The sequence below is a fragment of the Paroedura picta genome, chromosome 1 (genome assembly GCF_049243985.1).
Source record: "Paroedura picta isolate Pp20150507F chromosome 1, Ppicta_v3.0, whole genome shotgun sequence".
Taxonomy (NCBI): domain Eukaryota; kingdom Metazoa; phylum Chordata; class Lepidosauria; order Squamata; family Gekkonidae; genus Paroedura; species Paroedura picta.
The window spans coordinates 134,944,081-134,962,986 of NC_135369.1; the positions used below are offsets into that span (position 1 = coordinate 134,944,081).

Sequence of the window (18,906 nt, forward strand, 5' to 3'; positions counted from 1 at the left end):
GTCCATGGACTACAATTCCCATGAGCCAGCGCATGCTGTCAGGGACTTGTGGGAACTGTAGTCCATGGACATCTGGAGAGCTACAGTTTTGCCACCACTGGTCAAAGACTAACCGTGCAATCCGTTGTCCTTGGGATGAATCCCGCTGAATAGACCTGGGTAGGATTGCTCTGGGATTTTATCCCACTTTAAGTATCTGTATTAACTGCGTTTAGCGAACAATACATCCACATAGAAAAAAAGCACATATACATGTATACAGCTTATGCATCTGATATGAACGCCTATGTCATTATAATACATTCAAATGGGTAGCCGTGTTGGTCTGAGGTAGCACAATAAAATCAGAGTCCAGTAGCACCTTTAAGACCAACAAAGATTTATTCAGGACGTGAGCTTTCGAGTGTCTGAGGAAGAGTGCTTGCTGGTCTTAAAGGTGCTACTGGACTCTGATTTTATTATGTCATTATAAGTGCGAGAACAACCTTAAACAGATCTATTTACCTGAGCATAGCCCTAGGAGAGTTTAGCTTGGAGTGCTTTATTAGTGCAAGAAGATGACAGGTGGTGGTGGAGGAACAAACAGGTTCCTATTCCTGTTAGAAATAGACGTACACAACTCATGTCTATTTTTTAACTAAAAACTGATTTGTTTTCTTGTTTTAGTGCTTTAATCGTTGTACATTATATAAAGATAAAGATAACCGTCGGCTTTAAATTAGAGTTTTGTGACATAACCATTCATGTTTATGCATTTTGCAAGGTTTTTTTTTTTGTTTTTTTTAAGAGGAAAACTAGTGTCCTGGGGCACTTCTACCCCATGTTGTGTTCCTTTCCGTCAACAGCTTTACATATCTTCGTCACATGCAGGGCAATGCTTTTCGCGCGCCCACCTCCTTACAGAACAATGCAAAACAAGTTTTATTGGAAACAAGTCCTGTGGTTCTGGATCCATTACCAGCTCTGACACTGTAAATCTTTGTTTGCAATCTACTCACTGAAGTGAGTTGCGACGAACTATATCCAGATGATAGCCTTTCAACGCCCCCCCCCCTTTTCAGGATATTCGTATCGTAATTTAACTGAATGCTGTTTTTTTCGGTAAGACTACTTATCCGGCAGTTCCCACAGTTAACATTTCGTTCCAAACATCCAAAAAAAACAAAACATGGTGGACAGGCAGAGAAGCCGGCTCTTGCCTTCCTAACACAGAAAGGTGCACTCAAACTTTGTTCTGCTGCTTCAGACCAACCCGGCTGCCCACCTGAATCTGACACAGAAAGTCGCTGCATCCGTGAGAAGAGAGGGGCAGAATCCCAGCCTACTAATCCCAGCATGCAGACGCCGATTCACGTGTAGAATCTGAAGGCAAGCTGGCGCATTGCCCCATGGGACTAGTAGTTTGCTCTGCGAGGGGGTGAGGCGGGGCCTAAGCCCGTGTCGCCGAAAAATGACGCAAGGCATAGCTGGGAAAACGAAAGTCTCTTTTCCCCCCCACGTGTCGCGCTCCTGGCCGCGGGTGGGGGTGGCTGTCTTGGGAAGCGCGCCGCTCTCCCAGTGCCCGGGCGGCCAGCAGCCTGCGCGGGGAGACGCCGGGGATGGAGAATCTGCGGCTCAGCCTGGCGGCGCCGCTGCAGCTGGTCGCGCAGAGGAATGAGAGGAGCAGCGGCGAGCTCAGCAGGTTCCTCGCCAAGCAGGTGGGGAGGCAACAATAGCGGCGCCCGCGACCTTCGTGGGTGGGGAGGGGCGCCGGGGATAATGCACCGGGGAGGGTGGGCGCCGCCTGCCCAGAGTCCCGGCCCACCCTCACGCCCACTCGACAACTCGACGTGCGCAGGCTCTTGCCTGTTTCGCCAGGGGGGTGGGGTGGGTTGGCTTGTTCGCTCCCGGGGGAGTGGGAGGAGAGGGCAATCTCGGCGCTGCCTTTGTTATCTGGTGGTCTCGGGCTGTAGGCGTGATGCTGGGCTGGGGAGTGGGCGAAGGATAGGCACAGTGGAAGACCCCATCTCTTCCTCCGCGAGCCCTCCCATGTCCTAAACATTTCAAAGAAATGGCGAACTAATTTGGCTCAGTAGCGTATGGTCTTTTCTGAGGATTCTAATTGGTTTTTTTCTGTTAACAAGAGCAAGGTAGCATGTTTATGAAGAATATTTATATTTATTATAAGAATAAAGTTTCAGCCGCGTCGGTCTGCAGTAGAACAGCGAGGTTCGAATCCTTAGGGACCAACAGGATTTTCGGATCAGAGCTCCCTGATGCAGGGGGAAGAGCTGTAATCTAATCATGCAGCATATTTCTAGTCTACCTTTTTATCCCAGTGTGCTTCCCCTAATCACAACAGCCTTGTAGAAGTAGTCCAAGATCACCAAGTAAATTTCCTGGCAAGAATGGGTTTGATCTTAAATTTCCAAGCTACTGGTCTAGCACTCTAACCACTATACTACATATATGGTTATTTAAAACAATCAATCATTTGACGGTATGTGTTGATCTTTGGTCCTGATGGAAATTCTGATTTTGATTCTAGATCTTAATTATCGGATGTTGATTTCTTGGGGGTTGGGTATCTGTATGGAGGGAGCCCAGCCATGTTTTTGTATTATTATCATAGTAGTTCATAGTTCATTGGCCCCAACCCAAAGCCCTGTTGGAAGAGCTCCATTTTACAGGCCCTGTGGAACTGGGTCAGCCCTGACAGGACCCTCAGCTCTTCCTGGAGCTCATTCCACTGGGTGGGGGTCAGGACCAAAAAAGCCCTGGCCCTGCACAGAAAGTACATTCATTTGTAGTTAAATTGAAAAATCTTGTCTAGTGGTTGATGGGTGCTTACATTTAGTCTATTTTATTATGTTATTTATTTATAGTCTATAGTCACAGGAATTCAAGGTGGATTTCACATAGTGGGTCAGTGCAGTCAACAAAATGGGGCATTCAGTAGCGAACACATTAGATGTTAGAAATCTGGAACCACCAGAAGGAACTGAAGCATAGCATAAGCATGAATAGAATAGTACACAGTAGCAAAAACCACAAGTCCTGATCTTTTATCCAAGTAAGTTTGTGGACCATTTTGTAGTGTGCAGCCTTATTACCTGTACAGAAAAACCCTCTTGAATATTTCAGTTTTGGTTTGATGAGGAAGGCCAAGAGAGTGAGAGCTTTCCTGATCTCCTTGGGCAGGCCATTCCACAATGCAGGAGCCACAGGGGAGAAAGCATGTGTACAGGCAGTTACTAATTCTGCCCCTTTGCAGGTTGGCACCTGCAGAAGCCCCTGCTGACATGAACAGAGTTCTCATGGCAAAGCATAGGGGGAGAAGTGGCCCTGCAAGAGGGGACAGGACCTTAGCCGAAACCTTAAACTGAGCTCAGTTAACAATGCTCAACCAAGGCAGCATCTAAAGATAAAGAAAGGGAGTAATATGCATGCTGTGTTTAGCGCTGGCTAATAGCTGAGCTGCAGGATTCTGGACTAGTTGGGAGTTTTCAAGGCAGCGTGGTGACCTTGTTTCAGTCACAATTTTCTCAGAGTTCTCATCTACCTTATTAGGTGTCTGTTATGGGGAGAAGAAAGGAAGGCAATAATAAGCAGCCTTGAGACTCTTCAGGAGTGAAAGTGGGGTATAAAAACCAACTCTTCCTCTTCTTCCTTTTGCTGCTGAAGGGAGTGATTGAGAGCATAGAATGTTCATGGAAATAACAGCTCAGGTTCTCAGATCAATGCATTTTGGTGGGGTGGCTGTGAAAATCTATTAAATCCTCTCACTGAGGAGCACTCATGGAGACCTACAGAGAATTTTTGTGTGAGCAAATGTAGCTGGTGTCAGCTGTGGACTGTCTCACACATCTAATAATTCCAAGGGAAAAGATACAGAAAACCAGAAACACCTCAATGTTGTTTGAATCCCATTATAGCAGTTGGCTGTAACCTTAACCAACTCAGCTCCTGAGAGTTTTGGGTTGCATCCCAGAGTACTATGAACAGGGAGTTTTATGAAAGGGGTTTTTACACATCTCTCTTCCTGCTGCAGTCATTTGCACTCCCTGAAATGCTGTTGCTTAGGTTTGGGAGAGTTTTTAAGAAGGGCATAGGGGGCTGGAGTCAGAAGGGGAAATCAGTCGTTCTCCCACCCATCCCCACCCCCACATATTGCACAAGATACAGAAGAGCTTGCACAAAAAGGGAGGATTTCTACCTATTCATTTTTCTAGCTGCAATACTTCTCCCATCCCACCCCACTTAGTTCCTGACCCTCTGGAACAGCTTTTGGTGAGGGCAGATGGGCAAATGATGAGTTCTGTAGGATTTAGCACACTTCATTCCTCGGTATAATATGAGCCTCATTAGTAGTGTGAAAACTTTCTTTTGCTATTTATGTAGGATTAAAAATCTGTTAATCACACATTTAATTCGTCAGTTATTTTGATTATCTTTTTCTTTTCACATTTGAAGGACCTGCTGAAGACTCCCAAGTGTTGCTATAAGATTTTTAAAATTATTAATTCATATGCTTTTATTGTTGCATTTCTGTTGGGCCAGGGTATGAGGTACATGTTTCACAGTAAAACAACATAGGAGATTAACACTAAAGTTTAGGTGGGAATCAAGAGCTGGATAATCCTTAATTTAAAAATGAGTAATAAATTAGAAGTTGAAACATGAAAACAATAGTTCATCAATTATTTGTGCAGTTATGAGAATTTAACTCTTAATGGCTGGATTCCCCACTGGTGTATTCGTACTTTGAAGACTGAAAACCATGCAGACTCTCCCTCTCATTATTGTACAGATTTTTCTCAATGTTACAGTAATCTGGGTATACACATTTCTACCACTGTAAGCCAGGCTGGTTTTTAAAAATTCTGAATTCAGACCAAGAACTTAACACGCACAGAAGGGCCTTCGCCCAAGCGAGATGCTCAGCTCTACCTACAGCTATGCTGGAGGGGCATTACAAAAGCAAACAAACCCTTGCTCAATTACTCTGTCCTTGTGCCGGCTGATGGATAGAATCAGACGAACATGTGCTTCTGTTCTGCCATCAGATGTAACTTCATTCAGCCAATCTTGAACACCTACCCAAGATCTTTCACAAAGGAGAAAGTCAAGGTGCTGCTTCAAGACAAAGATAGGCAAATAACTCTCTGCACAGCTAAATTTTGCACTGCCGCCATGAAATTGCGCACTATGTATTTGGATCAGAAAATTTCTCTCTGATCCAATTTCAAAAATACAAAGAGCCAATTGTCACTGGCAACTTAAACTATGTTTTAAATATTGAATCTAACATCTTAAAGTTTTTATGTTGTCTAATCTTTAAAAAATTTTATACTATTATTACTGTTTTTTCTCTTTTTAAATTGTCTTTCTTTTTAATTGCATGTATTTTATTTATTTGTTTGTTTGTTTGTTTATTTGTTTATTTATTTGATTTCTATATCGCCCTTCTGTATGGCTCAGGGCGGTTTACATACAACGTGGGGGATACATGGATAATTGAATTTTGGTCTGAATGTAAATAAATATTGATTGATTGAATTCCAATTATTTTAGCCCAGTAATTGATCAGATTGTTTGTCTACATGGCAATACTGTGCTTGAACAGCAAAGCTTTCTTTTTGACAGTTCCTCAGATTAGATAAAGAACTTTGCTTGGGGAAAGGAACAGCTGCTTTCAGGGTGGTGATTTAGTATAGGTTTGTAAGGTTACCCTGAAGAAATGTTCTGATCTTTGTCCAAACTTGTGAGCAAGCTTGCATCATAACTCTTGTAAGATTATTTCATTTTCTGCCTGAAAAGTATTTTTGCCACTAGGAATAGCTTTACAAGGCTTTAACAGCTTTAAATGTAGTGGGTGGGGGAGTATTTCCTAAAATTCTTTTATACATGCATCTTCTTGGAGAAGAAGAGAGTTCCTATTGAGCTAATTAATTAAGATGTATGTGGGATGGCTGGAAAAAAGTAGTTTGAATTCCAGGTTGCCACCCTCAAGGGGGGGAGGGTTTGGATGAAGTTACTATTAAATCCATACGTGACAACTTTGTATGTACTAGTGCATAACAAGGCATCGATATAACCTGTAAGAGTCTCAGTAAGTTGAAGTATTCTGGGACTTGCCTTTTGTTGTACTCTGCATGTGCCATTTAAACTTGTAATCTGCTTTTATGGAGTTAGAATGTTGCTAGGAATATAAGTTTATCTAGTCACGTTACCATAGTAAAATCTTCCACATCTTAGCTTTTATACATAGTAACTACATAGATTAAATTAGGTGCAGATGTAACTCATTGAATTTAAACCCCTCGACTAAATCTGATTGCATGTTAAGAAATGACAATACGAGAAAGGAAGAAAGGTTCCAAACAAACAGAGAAAAACAGAACCTTTCCAAGGCAATTGGTACAATAAATGTTATATATCAACAATTTTTTAAGGACCAACCAAAACGGTTTCTAGATATACTCAGTTTTCACAATTTTTCTTCAGTGGTTGATTCCTTATACTCTTATCAAGCAATTTTTATATATATAGATAGGCCACCGGCTCTGTAAAGTATTGTGTTTTTTGACTGACATTCCCCACAATACTTTATTCCCCTGATTTAAACAATATTCTTTGTGTTCACCTGGATCTCATCTTGAAAACTAAGTGGAATCTGTTCTGGTCAGTATTTGGATTGGTGAACATCAAGGAAGTCCAAGATCACAACATAGAGGCTGGGGAGATGTTCACCTCTGAACATCTCTTGCCTCAAAAATCCCAAGGGGCTTCCGTAAGTCAGCTGTGACTTGATTATGAAACAAAACATTCAATGTACCCACTGGATTCCTGTTTTATTTTGCTTATTTAGAAATGTAACCTTGTCTTGTCACAGAAATTCATGATTACTTGAATGTTCTTTTAAGTTTTTTATGCTACAGGGATAGAAACAGACAGATTACTAACCCTAAAACACCCACAAGCTAACATTTAGCTCTGTTGTCTGGATGTTAGGGGACCTGGAAGGTAGAATGGAGCTCCAGTAAGCATTGACACGCTAATATTAATATGACATTGTTGCACATGCTAAATTCTAATAAGTCTGAGAAGACAACCCATGAAGTAGAGCCATCATTTCTTTTAATAAGGTTTACTTGGAGTTTCCTCAGTGAAGAGACAAGGGTCATAAATGTACCTGGAAGTTACATAAGTACTTTGTAGATAGAAGGCAAAGATGGATGAACAGTAGATTTATTTTACATATATATATATACACACAATAAAAAAGGGTTTCTTTGTGTTCTTGCATGCTTTTGGTAGAATGCTTATCTCATTCTTCCCACTAGCTTCATGATTTCTGTCCCTCCACTGTTTGTGCTACTGTTGCTACTACAGGCCTGTCATAGTTTTACCCAGCCTTTCTCAACGTTTTTACCATTGAGAAACCCCTGAAACATCCTTCAGGCTTTGAGAAACCCCAGAAGTAGTGCGATCATTAAGAATATGACTGGGAAGCATAGCTATGTGTACACGCGCTCTGGGCCCCTTCCCTTCCCACCCCTTCCAGGCCCATCGTTAGCCATTTTTGGAGGAAGGATGGGTCCATATATGGTCATATCCCCTGATAAACGTTTAACACATTTTTTAAAATGTTAAAATTAATTCTCACCTATTCAGGAAATCCTTCCAGGGCTGTCAAGAAACCCCAGGACTTCACAAAACCCTACTTGAGACAGCCTGGCTTAACCATGGACTATTTCTCTGTTTCCCTTAGATCTGGAATCAGCAGGACCGTCAGTGCATCCTCAATGCCTTAGCACAGTTATTGCTGGACAAAGAATGCACTCTTCTGATCACCCGGCAGTTCCGTCCAATATTGCTCGATCTGTTGGAAAGGAATGCAGAAGTTATTAAATCTAGTGGCCAGATCAACCATGACCTTCACGAGAGGTTCTGTGTAGCAATGAGCAAACTTATTGGTGATCATCCGGATGTGATGCCGTAAGTCATGTGAAATCTGTGTGATTACTAACCTAGTTGGAGTAAGGCTGTGGGCTGAGCCATACGGTAGGTGAGAAGGAATTTTGTGTGGTAGGGCAAAACAGCATATGTCTGGTAAGCGATGTTTGCATTAGGAATATATGCATGTGTTCATATGCATGACTGGTCCAATTTCCATAATACTTTTGTTTTAGATAAAGAATTGCCGCATAGCTTATAACGCGGCAATGTGTATGTACCTGTATGGCCTATTGCTCTTAGTTTATTTCTGCTCAGTTGATTTGTGAGAATGAGTTTAATGTCTCCTGGTCAGTATTCCAATTGATTTAGATATTTCTGGAACTGAATTTAAGGCTGCATCTGATATATACTTATCTGAATGTGAAATGTCCAGCTGAATAAAAATATACCTGTACATTGACAATGATGAAGCATAAGAATGGATCCTGTCATTCTTTCACTGTCTTTTCTTTTGATGCATGGTGCCTTCTGCAGATGCAAAATTTATTCCAGCAGTACAAGAGTGGCTTGTTTAACACTTTGTACTAAAGGAATTGGTAGGTGTTGATGGGACAGAATGGTTGGGTTCCAGCAAATTACTGTCAGTTCAGGGAAGAGAGAGGAATACCTGTTACATCTTCATCCTCTTTGACAAAAAGGGAAAAAAAATTTTTTTACGGGGGATGGGGTGGGAAACCTTATGTGTCAATTATTCATGACCCAAAGCTGCAGTCCTAAGAACATATTCCTGGGAGTAAGCCCTGTTGAATAAAATGGAACTTGCTTTTGAGTAGGCCTGCTCCAGATTGTGCACTCCCCCCCCAAACATCTTTATTGGATGTTAAGTTCACTGTTGTTTAGGTGCCAATATGTGGTGAGAAAGCTGAATTTAATTTTTATCAATATTTAATGTTTTTAATTTTGAGAATTATATCCCACCCCTCCCACAATGTGGGTCTTGGCTGGGTCACAACATTTGAAAAATACGACAAAATCTTAAGCTTCATCATTAAAACATGTCAACAGTTAAAATCTTGACATTCTCCCAGAAAACGTTCAAAAGATAAAATGTCTGGCAAACCAATAACAGCTGAAAGCAAGGATTAATCATTCAGTCTTGCATGCCCTTCAGAACCTTGCCAGGTCTCCTCTGATACAGCATTGCACCTAGACGAGACTGTGATGGAAAAAGTCCTCACTCTGATGTAAGTAAAACAGACTTCCTGAGGACCATGCAGTATCAAAAAATTGCATAGTGCAAATAGCGTGTGGAGTTACATCAGGAAGTATATCATAATACTGCAATTATTATAATTAAAACATTTAACATCATTTGTTTTCCATAGAACCTATAACTTTTAAAATCAACTTCTGTCCAAGTTCAGGGAGGGGGGGGGTAAACATTGAGGTATTGTAGAATTAAAAATGATGACAATGAGCCTTCACATGTTAGATTAAGTGAAAATTTCCTCATTTTTTCTGTTCAAGTTACAGTTGCTTTCACTGCCTTTGTTGATTGTAGATTTGCTCTGAGATATTTTAAGGATACTTCACCAGTGTTCCAAAGACTCTTTCTGGAGAGTTCTGATACAAACATGGTTCGGTATGGACGGAGACGAATGAAGTTAAGAGATCTCATGGAAGCAGCATACAAGTTCCTGCAAAAAGATCAGTCTGTTTTCAGAGAGCTGTGGGACTGGAGTGTTTGTGTTCCATTACTGAGGAGTCATGATACTTTGGTCCGATGGTAAGTCTTAATTGTTGTTGTAAGTAAATATAGTTCATAAAGCTGGGTGTCTTTTTACATTTACCCTGTCAGTCTGGGCTAAATTACCATTATTAGATTGATATTAGAATAATGATTAAATTATCATTATTAGATGAGGTTGACTTGAGCCTGCAGTATGTACAAGACTGGGATCTCACTGAAGCTTTACACTCATAAGAAGAGCAGTTTTTGTTGACATAATCAGACTAAAATTGTCCTTTGTCACTTAAATATCACCTCCCAAAATTGAAGGAACTGATAACTTTTCACTAATCGCAGCCAAAATTTTGGTAGACTTTAACTGAAAAAAACAAGTTCCCATAATTACAAACCGGTACAATAACAACTAGGAAATCGTCTACATTTACAGGGTGTTACAGTACCCCTTACCATCAATTCATTGCTTAAAGGGTTCGCCTTTATTGTCTGATACTCATACTGTCCAGGGCCAGCAAGTATAAAATGTATCATATCTACTTGTTGTTTGATTGAACCATCAGTAATACTAAATCTTCTATCCTTAAAACCTGTGTATTTATCACATGGACAATTGCCCCATGCATGATACAGTTAAATATATAAGCTTTCATGCATTTTCTGCTAATTATCCCTACTGTTCAATTTATATCAGATTCTAAAATGACTATGGGACTGTTGTGTTTTTATTTTACATATTTTTATAATACAAAGTTTCTAAATATGTTAGAGCTAAATATGATAAAAAGCAGAATGTGCCTACATATTCTGTGCTGCAAAGTATATCCATAAACCCAGTGTCAGTTTTATAGCTGCATGCAGGTTGCATGCATTTTTGGTGAATCTTGCTATATTTACAAAGTCCTAGAAACAGGTTAATTTAAAGTCTGAAGATTAAGCTTTGGCATCAGTTCCATTTTCTGCCATTGTTGAAGGGAACATGAAGCTGTCAAAAACACATATTTTCACAGCAAAGAAAGATGAATAAAATTTCATAGACTTAGACTAGAGTAACGCCACATAAGTCTCCTTTTCTTCAATTGTGCATTAGCATTCTTTAGCATGATGCACATTCAATGCTTTGGAAACTTTGATCTTGTGAAATGTTTTATTTTGTATGGCTCCATTCCTTCAACTGAAAGGTTCCTCCATTATAAGGCTAAAAACAACACCCCAGTGTTCAGGATTTACAATGCTTTTATTTTCCTGCATGTTCTCTCCCCCTCTAACTTACAAAGTACAATTTTTCTTTCTTTAGGTACACTGCCAGTTGTCTAGCTTTGATTACATGTATGAATTATGATAATCGATTGGCTTTCCTGAAGAAGATCTTTAATCCAGAAGAACTAATAAATTTCAGACTTAAGTAGGTCCTTTTTGGGTTGTTTGCTGCTTTTGTATATTATTTTGGAGGGGAGGGGGATGTTGATTGTTTCAGTGTTTCATGGATGTTTGTAAGGTTGCCTCCACTAGTTCAGAAACCGTTTAATAAGTTTGGTTTTGGATTTGACAGGTTACTAGAAGAATCACGGGTGCAGAATGTGGAGCGTGCCCTCGTCTTGGCCAACTCAGACATATCCTTTTGGAACAAAGAGAAGGGACTGCAATATACTCAGGGAGAGATAGTATCTGCCGATCTTTCTGCAAAGGTAGTAGCAGTCTGCGGAGTTGTGCTACCTAGACAGAACTCTGGGCCTGGAGTAAATGTAAGTAAAAGTAAAGCATTCATATGCAAGCTGCATTGCAAGAGTTGTCATTATTGTTGTGGATATTCAGCATTTTGGATTAGCTAGTGGGATTTTTGCAATGGGAGCTAGCAAGTATAGAGATTCTAGGTGAATGACCGTCTACTGAGAAAACCTTGGGAATGGAGCCAAGAGCTTGATAAAGAGCTGCAGAAATGTGGACTAGTATGTAGCCGTCTAAACTCAGTTATTTTGAGATGCAGTTGAGGGGCTGATAATTCCAACTTGGTACTGCAGGCCTGCTCTTCTTTTATCAGTTGCATAGTTGGTGTGGGAGTGGGAGTCTCCATTCTGCGTCAGCAGGGCTCTCATACTGGCAACGTGAATGGTGATTGGGCTGAATTGGGTGAGAAAGCTTGACACTTCTCTCCCCAGCAGTGCTCCTTGTTACAGAGGGAAACACTGGGAAAAGAAGGCTCCTTGTATTGGAAAAAACCCAGTTCTGCTTATGGAGCCAGTGGGTGTTAGCAGGCAAGTTTAGAAGCCCATATAGAGCGTCACAGCCCCAAGATCTGCCAGAACTGTTGAAGGTAGTCCTATCTGTAAAAACAATTTTCTTTCTATGGATCTTGACCTTGCTTGTTTCAAACATCCTGTTTTAAGTACTCAAACTCAGTTGATAAAGCTGCTTCCTCTGTCTCAGCAGGAGAGCATCTTGAACCGGTTTGTGTTGGTTGAGTCCACCTGTACAAATCTTCAAAAGCTTGCTACAGCTGTAGCTTCCCAGAATGCTGTGTTACTCGAAGGACCCGTAGGATGTGGCAAAACATCGATAGTAGAATGCTTGGCAGCAGTCACGGGAAGAATGAAGCCACCTTACATTCTAAAAGTCCAACTTGGCGATCAAACTGACAGCAAGGTAAAATCAAAAGCTTTCAAACCAGCTTAAGAAAATATTACAATATGTTTATAAACTTAGAATGAGACAAAAATGGATTGACTGGTCTGACACATATACTTGTCCTGTTCTTTTGTTGTGGTTACATAGGTTTACCAGAATAATGTCTAATCTTAAAACTTATTCAAGTAATTATTATGAATTCAGTACTAATGTTAGAATTTTATTTAGTATATATATTTCATCACTATGTATCCATAAAGATAATCTCTAGGGGGAAAAAACATGTATAATCAATCAGCATTAAAACACTTCAAACCAAAAAGAATCATTATTAGGAGCAAATAACTCATAGCAGGAAAAAAGCATAATCAGAATGACTGTAACCGTATACAGTTCAGATAAAAGGCATAATAAAGTAATATGTGAGCAATAAAATAGATAAAATCCCTAAAATGGCCTAAATAACTATAAAATCTTTCTAGACACTGAGAGATTGGAAGCCTATACAAATAAAAGTGTCCTAACTGGGCTCCTAAAGCTAGATGGTGCAAACTTCCGTGTGGACAGCATATCACAGATGGATGTCCCTACTGATAAACTTATGACAGTGGAGCACATAGAACAGGTGAAGATCTTAATTGGTGGGCAGATAATTGTAGGATAAAACAGCTTCATGTACTCTGGTCTCAAGTCTTTAGATTTTAATCCCACTGCTTTGAATTGAATCTATCTTTCAGTATGATCCTGATATCCAGCCCCTAACGATAGACTCATTGCATATTCTGGCATTTCTTGTAAGTGGGAGCATTCCTAGGTTGAAAAAACTGTGTCTGATTACTTTTCAAAACTGATGTCATTCCAGTACTTCAACGAAATTTCTGAATATTTTGACCCTTCTGTCCATGTCCATTTCCTTCTTGATGCAGTATGAAGGAATATTTCTTATTGGGTACACGTAGATCATTTGATAGATCTGAGGAAGTGCAAGCAGAGTTCCACTTACACGTTTGCATTTTGTCACCCTCCCTCTCACGTTGCAGCCCCCTAAGTCCCCTGAAAAGCACTTTAGAAAAATCCAGGATTGTAAGGAGAGTGGGATGCAGAGCAACAAGGTGTAGTCAAAAGGATGAATTAGTGAACATTTCCCCTGTCCCCTGCACAAGCCGTAGTGCGCTTCTGCCTGCCCAATATAAATTTGTATCCATCCTGATGTACCTTTAAGTAGGATTACAATCTCCAGTTAGCATTTTTGTTTTGCTTTTAAAAAGTAAAACTAACAAAAAAGCAAAACATGGGTGCTAGGCCTTCCCCTTGCCCTGGGCAGGCCTGCCAAGGTCTGGAGAGGCCTTGGTGGGCCTTTTTGGGGGTGAGGGGAGTGATGGTGGGGACCCTGCTCCTCTCCCTCATCCTGAAAAGGCCCACCAAAGCCTCTCCAGGCCTGGGCGGTTCTCTTTGTCAGGGTGGTAGAGCACTGGTGGGGACTGTGTTCCACCACCCTGCCCTGAAAGGGGGGGAGAATGCTGACAGGAACCCCCTGTTCCCCCCCCCCCCGCTCCAAAAGGCCATCAAGGCCTCTCCAGGCCTGGGTGGCCTTTTCGGGGCATGGAGTGCAGAAACACTTGCAGGGAAACACTTCCTCCCCCCCTACCATGCCCTGGCAAGGCTGCAGTCAGAGCTGCTCGGGGTGGTGGGAGTGCTGGCAGGGCCATGACGGCCTCTCTCCCCTGGCAGCACTGCTGAGGCCTGGCGGGGCTGAGGCCTGGCGGGGCTGCTCGGGGCAGGGGCAAGTGCTGGCAGGGGCTCCCTCCTTTCTCCACCCCCACAGGACCCGCAGTCCCAGGCTCTCTGCCCTCCCTTCCAGCTCTCACTTACTGGGCTGGTACTCCTTCCAGATGGAAGAAATTGGAGGAGGATACAGCCAAGGGTGGGACATCCCTCCTGACTGGCCGTTCATTGGATGTATGACCAATTAGGGCCAATTAGGGATGGGACAGCCAGGGCAGCCTACCTGATTGGTAGGTGATGAGTCCTAACTCCTCCCAGCGCTCTCTTACCAATTTATTTATATGTTCAGATTTGAATTTAATAAAGCTTTTCGGCCTTGAATAGTCATTGCTCATCTTAGTAATCTTTTCTGTTTAAATACTATGCTGATACTTGTTCCCCTGTGTATTGTTGGGTTTTTTTAATATGTGGATTTGTAAATTGTATATTCCTAAGCAAAGACTGTTCCAAGGTTCAGAAACTTAAGGATTGAATCCTGAGATTCTGTACTAGCAGAACAGGGGAGGACATTTTTTCCCCAGAGTCCTCTGCAAATCCCCACCCAGAGGCCCTGGTCCTCAGAATCAGTATTTTGAGGAGCTCTGTAGTCTGCCATGGGAGGCAAAGACAGGTTGAATTTACTTCTGTGACCTTTGAATCCAACCCAAATTAAGTATAAGATGTCATATATAGAAGGAAAAACAGCAATCATATTTCAGAAACCTTGGTGTTTGCATGCATTGATCTTTTATTTATGCAGAGACCTGTGATGAGGTCTTTAACTTGTTTGCTTTTATTTTTGATAGGTCTTACTAGGCATGTACCGTTGTACAGATGTTCCAGGTGAATTTGTATGGCAACCAGGGGCCTTGACCCAGGCAGTGAGCAAAGGGCACTGGATACTCTTGGAGGATATTGACTATGCTCCTCTGGATGTGGTATGCCGTTCTGCCTCTTATAGGTGCATTCTAAAAAATGCATTTTGACTGAGAGGCATAACTAGCCTCATTTTATGATTAGAATCCATAGCTGCAAAAGAAGAAAGAGCAATTTATTTAACTGGTGTTCACACATAATAATCATGTTTCATAGTCTTTATACATTGTTGCTTGAGCATTATAGAGTGTGTGTGTGTGTATTTTTTCACTCAGCTCTGTACTGTATATTAAATTAAAACATTCATTAGGACTCACTTAATAGATTTACCAAGCTAACAGCATGATTCACACTTGGGATAGGGAGGGAGGAAATTGCTATATGGCTGTATTAGAACTTTTAAGTTTGTAAATATTGATGGTGAAGAAATATTCTCTGATTTTTCTCTTGCTTAGATCTCTGTATTGATTCCTCTTTTGGAAAATGGAGAACTCTTGATTCCCGGGCGCAGCGACTGTATAAAAGTGGCTCCTGGATTCCATCTTTTTGCAACAAGGAGGTAGATAGTAGTCCTGCGTGATGCTCCTTCTCCACTCACCCAGCGCACCTGCCACTCTCTAAAACCTCTTATTCCATTGGTTCAGGGTTACACGTAGGTCAGGCCATCACAGTTCTCATCTTTTTAAGTATGTGGGGAGCCATGATTAGTCCACACTTTGGGTCTTCTTGCTTGTTCACTGAAAGTTCAGCAATCAGTATAGCCCAGCCTTCTTTAATAACAGACTCTCGTTCTGACACTTCACTGAGTAGTTGGAGTTGAGAGTTCAAAGAAGCACTTCTTCTTCCAAAGAGTAATAAACACGTGGAATTCACTGCTGCAGGAAGTGATGGGGGCTACAAGCACGGACAGCTTCAAGAGGGGTTGGGATAAACCTATGGAAAAGAGGTCCATCAATGGCTATTAACCACAACGTATAGATGGACCACTATGTCAGAGGCAGTGATGCTTTGTATCCTTGGTGTTTGGGGGAGATAGTGGGAGGCCTTCTGGAGTTCTGTCCTTGCTGATGGACAACCTGATGGCACCTGGGTTTTGGTCAGTGTGTGACACAGAGTGTTCAACTGGATGGGATGTTGACCTGATCCATCGTAGCTTCTTTTCTTATTCACTGTTCCACTCACACACTCCCATCATGTATTCATATCCTAGACATATAGATGTACATTAGTTTATTTCCCTGAAACATACAGCCCACATTTCAACAAAACAAGAAGTTAACTTTTATTAATAGTTTGAACAAAACACTGAAGAAAGTAAGGTAGATATTAATGACACTTTATCTCCAATTGAACTTTTGAACTGTTCCCCTGTTCCTGTAATTGGGATTGTTTGCTACAATTGACCCTTTTCAACCAGCTCTAAACTGCTCTTCTCCATAGTGTCACTTAACCAGAAACACTCTCTTCTCTCCCAACTGCTTTCTTAACTGCAGTTTTCCAGCTGTCCTTTCCTAGAATTATCATTATTAGTAAGGGAACTGTAGATGATGAAGATAAGTTTCTTGTGCCGGTAGTTTTTGGGGTTTTGATTCCTATGAGCCTGCAGGCAGAATAGTCTCTAGAACCCCTGCTAAGCTGTGACTGGTTAGGCTTGATCTGTTCTGTGCTATAACAATTCTGATTCTTCCACAACATTGAAAAATAACTTGTGACTTGATTAATTTAGAGTCTTCAGTTATAGCGGTGGTTGGTACAGACAACAGAACAGCCATGCTGCTCTTCTAGACAAGTACTGGACGAAGATTCGGCTGGATAATATGTCTAAGGCTGAACTCAAAGAGGTATTGTGAGGCTGTGTAATCCTTTCATTGGAAATTTAAAAGTGCGTTCTTTGCTCTTCATTTGTAGGTAAAAACTGAGTATGTCACACGGGCAAAAAGGTTAAAGCTCTTTTTAAAAGCCCAGATTCAGGGCCTTGAGCTCTCATAATTTCTCATATGATTTTCCCCTAGAGTTGAGCCCAAACAAATGATAACCTTATAAACTCAGCTTGTTACTCTTGTATCATCCTTGAATCTATTGAAATCTTTATTATGCTGTGTACTAATTTATTGCTCATACTCTGCCTATATGTGTGGACTAATAAATCGCAGACATCTTACATCTTGTATAAAACTACATTGGTCTTAAAGGTGCCACTGGACACTGCTGCTTCAGACTCACACGGCTGCCCACCTGAAACTGAGCAAGGCTGTTAGTGATAGGACCTTTGGGGGTAGATAATTCATAGGTTCTCCAGAAGTTGGAAGCTACTTGATGGCACGTATCTCTCAGTCATATTAGCTTATTTGAGTATTACATCTGATAGTGGGTCAAACAAATATTTTGCACACAAACACACAAATCTGCAATTGTGTTTACTTTTTACAAAAAGCGAAGAAGACCATCTTCCGTGGAATGTCTTTGCTGAACAGTAGTTCAAGACTAAACTTGAAATAGCCTGAAGTTGCCTTCCAGTTGCTCAGCATGGCTTTGGACAAAGGCTTAAGTACTGCAGTTCCTATTTATTAAATAAAGCCCTGAATAAATACAAGAAACAGTTAAGTACATGTCTGTAAGAAGAGCCTTCAAGAGGCGTGCAAAATGAAAACAGTAGATGGGACACTCAACATAGTTGTACAGGTCAAGATCAGACAACTATGTTGGTGGGATGATAGCTGCTTACCCTTTCCCTTGGAATCCCCCCCCCCTTCCAGAGTCATCAGATTATGTTTGTGCTTCATGTATGAGATTTCTTTTTCAAGTAGCTGCTATTCAAACACAATAGACAACCCATATACAATCAGAGTTGACCTGCTGTAGGCACTTGCATACTAAAATTTTGTGTGTGTTTAGGTGCTAATAAAATGTGAACCGCATGTTTATGTCTGGCACCTCTCTTCGGTGGGTGAAGACTTGGTCCCTCTCCACATGTGACTAGGGAGGATTAAACAACTTGGGCCATAGAGTTCAGTTGTACTAAAGGGATTTTCTTCATGATATGTTTAGGATTGTACTCCGCATGTCTGTATTGGAGCAAAACTCATGGAGCTGTTTTACTGTTGAAGCAATTGTAAGCACTTAGCTGAAATAATGTCCTTTGTTTTTACAGGTTCTTCAAAAGAGTTACCCTAAACTTTCTACAGTAATGGATTGCCTACTAGACATATACATTAGACTTACTGGCAACAGACATCAGTTTGAAAATAACATTTCCGGAGATGAGGTCACAACTGAAGATGCGTCTCACTTATTACCAGAAACCAAAAGGCCAAGTTTAGAGGGCAGAGAGTTATCTCTGAGGTATTGTAATATACAATTAAGCTGATTTATATTTTGCTTTGGGAAACAAATCATCTCTGGACAACTGTTCCCTAAAGCTTTGGAGGCCATTTACTCTTGGCCTCAATTGGAATTCCTAGTGAGAAACCATTAATTGAATGAGAAGGTGATGAGCTGGCCTTCTTTTTAATACCAAGCAATTAATAAAAGGAAGCCTTAGTAGTGTACAGGTGGGGGAGCGTTAAATGAGAACATTGCTCTTCAGCTGTTTCACAAAATTTCTCATTTTACCTTAGGGACTTACTGAATTGGTGCAACAGGGTTGCTTACAGCTTTGACCATTCGTCTCCTTCTACTGTGCTGAATGTTTTCCATGAGGTATGAGTTGCTCTTAGTTTCAAATAATATTGACATTTTCCCAAGGACACAAAATGTTAAATTGCATCTAGTAAATGGGCTGGTTGAGAATGTGGGGAGAACTGTCCAACCCAGGTAGAGCTGCTTCCTCCATGTGCTGATACACATGATTGTGGTCACTGCTAGGAAGTGGTGGTTGCTTCTGGAGTTACATTGTCTTTGCCACATTTTCTCGTGGAAAGAGTTTTCAAATAACAATTTGCCCATAGTGTGGTTGT

The 18,906-nt window shown here is 41.2% G+C and overlaps 1 protein-coding gene across 2 annotated transcripts in view; it reads left to right on the plus strand.

The window, feature by feature from the left end:
* The first annotated feature begins 1,471 nt into the window (after positions 1–1,471).
* MDN1 (midasin AAA ATPase 1) overlaps positions 1,472–18,906 on the plus strand; it is a 136,135-nt gene continuing 118,700 nt past the window's right edge. Inside the window, exons 1-11 of one of the 2 annotated variants that reach the window (XM_077304325.1) lie at positions 1,472–1,697; positions 7,754–7,980; positions 9,503–9,727; positions 10,983–11,090; positions 11,238–11,430; positions 12,113–12,328; positions 14,881–15,012; positions 15,406–15,509; positions 16,677–16,791; positions 18,102–18,292; positions 18,568–18,649. In XM_077304325.1, coding sequence (XP_077160440.1) covers positions 1,599–1,697; positions 7,754–7,980; positions 9,503–9,727; positions 10,983–11,090; positions 11,238–11,430; positions 12,113–12,328; positions 14,881–15,012; positions 15,406–15,509; positions 16,677–16,791; positions 18,102–18,292; positions 18,568–18,649 — 1,692 coding nt within the window. In that variant the 5' untranslated portion in view covers positions 1,472–1,598. The remainder of the gene's footprint in view (positions 1,698–7,753; positions 7,981–9,502; positions 9,728–10,982; positions 11,091–11,237; positions 11,431–12,112; positions 12,329–14,880; positions 15,013–15,405; positions 15,510–16,676; positions 16,792–18,101; positions 18,293–18,567; positions 18,650–18,906) is intronic. The other variant, XM_077304335.1, reaches the window with a different exon arrangement.